Source organism: Arachis hypogaea, chromosome 13 (assembly GCF_003086295.3).
Source record: "Arachis hypogaea cultivar Tifrunner chromosome 13, arahy.Tifrunner.gnm2.J5K5, whole genome shotgun sequence".
NCBI lineage: Eukaryota > Viridiplantae > Streptophyta > Magnoliopsida > Fabales > Fabaceae > Arachis > Arachis hypogaea.
The window spans coordinates 114311758-114316048 of NC_092048.1; the positions used below are offsets into that span (position 1 = coordinate 114311758).

General features: G+C 35.1%; 1 protein-coding gene across 1 annotated transcript; it reads left to right on the forward strand.

Moving 5' to 3' along the window:
* Positions 1 to 522: 522 nt before the first annotated feature.
* On the forward strand, positions 523 to 2887 carry LOC112732769 (glutathione S-transferase T1). Its single transcript, XM_025781548.3, has 7 exons — positions 523 to 830; positions 911 to 984; positions 1063 to 1123; positions 1211 to 1264; positions 1458 to 1537; positions 2130 to 2335; positions 2421 to 2887. The coding sequence occupies exons 1-7, from the start codon at positions 763 to 765 to the stop codon at positions 2631 to 2633; spliced, it is 756 nt and encodes a 251-aa protein (XP_025637333.1). The 5' UTR covers positions 523 to 762; the 3' UTR covers positions 2634 to 2887.
* The last annotated feature ends 1404 nt before the right edge of the window (positions 2888 to 4291 follow it).

The following is a 4291-nucleotide window of genomic DNA, read 5'->3' on the forward strand; positions in this document are numbered from 1 at the left end:
AGTCTCATTCACTTTAAATCTATAACTCGTGCTCTTCACACAACTCAAGCAATTTTATCCATTTATTTACGGATTTGGATCCTCTAAATTTTGAATTTTACTTTAAAGAATAAAGTGTGATCTCTCACTATTTATTTCATAGGTGGGACCAAGAGAAAATATGAGAAAAAAACTATTCAAAGATGAAAAATCACACTTTACCCTCTAAAATAAAAATTTAAAATTTAGAGGATCCAAATTCTTTATTTACTATTCCTTTTTTAGTACTGGCCGTACATAAATATTTTATGGTATTACAGCTAATGGCCCCAACAGGTTGGGCTTTCAGATAGTTTAATAAAAAGAAAAGAGACTATTCATATTTGACGAAAGATCAAAATAGGAAACCAACAAAAAGATTCATCACAGAAAAAAAAAAGAATCCAACAAAAAAGATCCAATAAAAGAAAGGCTGAAAAATAAAAAAGAACCAACAAAAAAGAGAGTTATAATAAGATGGCAGAACAGCAGCCCCAAGTACGTAAGAGGTAAGAGTAAGACATTAAAAACAGACCTTGGAAGCTTCAGTTCAACATACTCGCAGAGAGGCAAATAGAGCGGGCTGATGCGCTTGTAGATAGTTTTTCTTTTTTGGGCTTCAGCTCGATTACCCACCAAAAAAAAGACCATTCTGGATGGAGATTAGATTATTAGGGAGTGCACTGACACGGTGGATTGTGGATTGTGTTGAGGCGTAGATAGAAAGAAAGCAAAAAGGAAAAAATGTTGAAGGTGAAGGTGTATGCGGACCGCATGTCCCAGCCATCTCGTGCCGTTCTTATCTTCTGCAAGTAATTCAATTCAACGTTGTATTTCTTTTCGGGAATTTGAATTCTGCTACTGCTACTGCTAATGCTTAATTTCTCAATAGAGTTAATGGAATAGAATTCGACGAGATTAAAGTTGAAATCTCCAAAAGACAGCAGTTATCTCCCGAATTTGCAGGTAATCGTTACAATTACTATGCTTCCGAAGACACTTATCTACCTCTTTAATGAAACCCCCATAATCCGTCTCTATCAGCTATCAACCCTTTCAAGAAACTCCCTGCTATTGTTGATGGAAGGTTCAAGCTATTCGAGAGGTACTTCCTTCTTATTTCAATTTCATTCTTGTCAATCATTTCCATGAATTTGAACTTCAATTATATGTGTTCTTTTCTTCTTGGCAGTCACGCAATTCTTATCTATCTCGCTTCTGCCTTTCCTGGTATTGCTGATCATTGGTTAGTATTATCCCCTTTTCACTTATTTAATCACAATAATTTTCTTATGACTCCACAGTGTTAGGTGCTTGGTTGTGACATCTGCGTCACTTAAATTAACTGGAAAATCAACGATGCTTCATATTTTAAGATAATATATATATTTGCCCCTTATTTTGTGTGGTTTTGATACTTCTTTGTACAATTTGATCAGGTACCCAGCTGATCTTTCTAGGAGAGCTAGAATTCACTCTGTGTTGGATTGGCATCACCTGAACTTGCGCCATGGGGCAGGTGCTTCATTTGTTATGCTGAATGTCAAATTAAAATCAAAGTTAATACTATTTCATAAGTTCATATTTATGTTGACTTCCTTTCATAGCTTTATACACTGGATGGCTGGAGCTTTATACTTCAGAAAATTGTAGTAAACTTCCATGAAGTAAAAATATAAAGATTATACTTAAGAAAATTGTTTCAAACGCCCCATTCTGGATAATGTAAATAGTTGTAGATGACTGCATTAAACCAAACTGCTGAACACTGAACTAGACTGAATGGCAGGCTAGTGACAAATTTCCCAATGCTGAGTACAAGTTCTAAATATGAGGGGGGAAGTGGAGATTCAAATATTCTGCAACAGGTTTCTTTATATGTTGTATAAACTGTAGAAGAGCCCTCTTTCCTTTGAGATTTCCTGTTGCTAATTGTTACAATTCTTGTTGTGGTTGATTTACGTCCTTCTCGTGCATGTTCATGATAATATTATGTTTTGCATGAATTTCAAGCAATTTCCTTTGAGCATTTAACATGCTATTTTTATATTGTGTGCAAAAGTTTTCCAGCTTCCTCACTTTTTGATAACCTGCTCTTCTTCTTCTTCTAGCTCCATTTGTTCTACATAGTGTGCTAGCTCCAGTACTGGGCCTACCACTTAACCCAAAAGCAGCTGCAGAAGCAGAGAAAATTTTGATATCATCACTGTTAAAATTAGAGAATATATGGCTTAAGGGGAATGGTCGGTACTTACTTGGCAACTTGCAACCGTCTATAGCGGACCTCAGCCTCGTCTGTGAAATTATGCAATTAGAGGTGAGGGGAGTAAATCAGGCTATCCTTTTGGAGTTGATGAGTTCATAGTAAATAAATTCTGAACGGCTTTCTCAATGCGTTGCAGCTTTTAGATGAGAAGGATAGAGAACGTATTCTTGGCCCGCACAAGAAAGTTAAGGAATGGATTGAGAGCACAAGACATGCAACGAGGCCTCATTTTGACGAAGTTCATAAGGTCCTCTATAAGGTCAAAGAGATCATTCGGGCGAACCAATCTAATCAGGGAGATGGCGTGATGCAATCTAAGACTAAAGCCCCGCTACCTTCAAAGATGTGACTAAACAGCCATGCCATTATCCTACTTGTGACAAACTTCAAATGATGATGTGGATGAACCTCGTGCCTCTGGACTTTGGGACCTCCTTTTTAAACTGCTCAAACAAATATGATTGCCCTTTGAAGGATTCTATCGAGTCTGAAGTCTAAGTGCAGATTTGACATCATATATTATATTGGCCTGTACTTTACATTTGTGCAAAACCTTTTGGACAAGCTGGTAAAAATTCTTGTAATAAATGCTGGTTTCTTTTACACCTTGCAGACACATTATATAGTTGGATGTATGTTTATACTCAGATAGTCATTCTGATTCTTAGTCCTTTCTACTATTTTTCCCCCTGATTAATCGGGAAGTCCTTAATACATTAAGGAATAATATAAGCTATATAATCACACTTCAATTTTCAATCTTTTAGGATTATTAAAAGCAATGAATCTATCTTAAATCCCATTTTGATTTACTTGTTCAGGTATATCTTAAAATAATTTTCATATCATGAATGATAATTTTACCTTTCACTCACATTTCAAACTTCTTGAGCATAAATTCGAGTACGCCACCAAATCTCCTTTATTTCGTATATGGGTCATGTATATCATCTTTTCATAATCGATTCAAATCAAATACACCATCATATTTCAATCTTTTTGGAACATGAGTTACGTATAATCATTCACCCACATTTTAAGTTTTTAACTGTTATATTGATACAAATATGATCGATTATTATAAGTTGTATCATCACACTTCAACTTTGAAGAACGGAGTATTCATTTCAATCTTTTAGATCATAACAACGATGAATTCCACCCTAAATCCCACTTCAACTAATTGGATCAAGTATATCATATAATAATTTTTTCATATTATAAAAAATAAATTTACCTTTCACTTACATTTCAAACTTCTTGAGCATAAACTCGAGTACAACACCGAATATCCTTTATATTGGGTCATATAGGTCATGTATATCATCTTTTCACAAAAGTTTCAATTCAAATATACATCACTTTCAATTTCTTTGGAACATAAAAATTATGAATATTGTCCGATCTTAATCTCATCAAACCATGGGTCAAGTATATTGCCTTATCTCATCGGATTGCACCATGGGTCAAATATGTTGTCTAATTTTATCTCATCGGATCATGGGTCAAGTATATTGCCCAATCTTAATCGGGCCATGGGTCAAGTGTGTTGCCTGATTTTAATTCATCGGGTCATGGGTCAAGTATATTGCATGATATTATCCCATCCGACCATGAGTCATGCATATAAAACCATTTCAGCTTTGTAAGGTTAGACAACACATTTCAAATATCTCGGGACAGATACCATGCATATCATTCTTCATCACATCTCAAATAAGAGGATCAAGAATATCATATCTCAATTTCCGCGGGTCACAAAAGCTAAGTATATCCATCATATTCTCCCAAATTTAAATTTTGTTCGGTCATCAAAGTCGAGCATATTATCATATCATTCTTTCCTGGTTATTGCATCCATGCCCGACTTAGACTGTTGCGTCATTACAAAATCAAGAAGCATAATGTACCTTCACAACATTCCATTCATGGCTGAAAATATGCCACAGTGAACCCACAATTTATGTGTATTATAATAAGAACCTGAAAATTTGATGACAAGGAGCA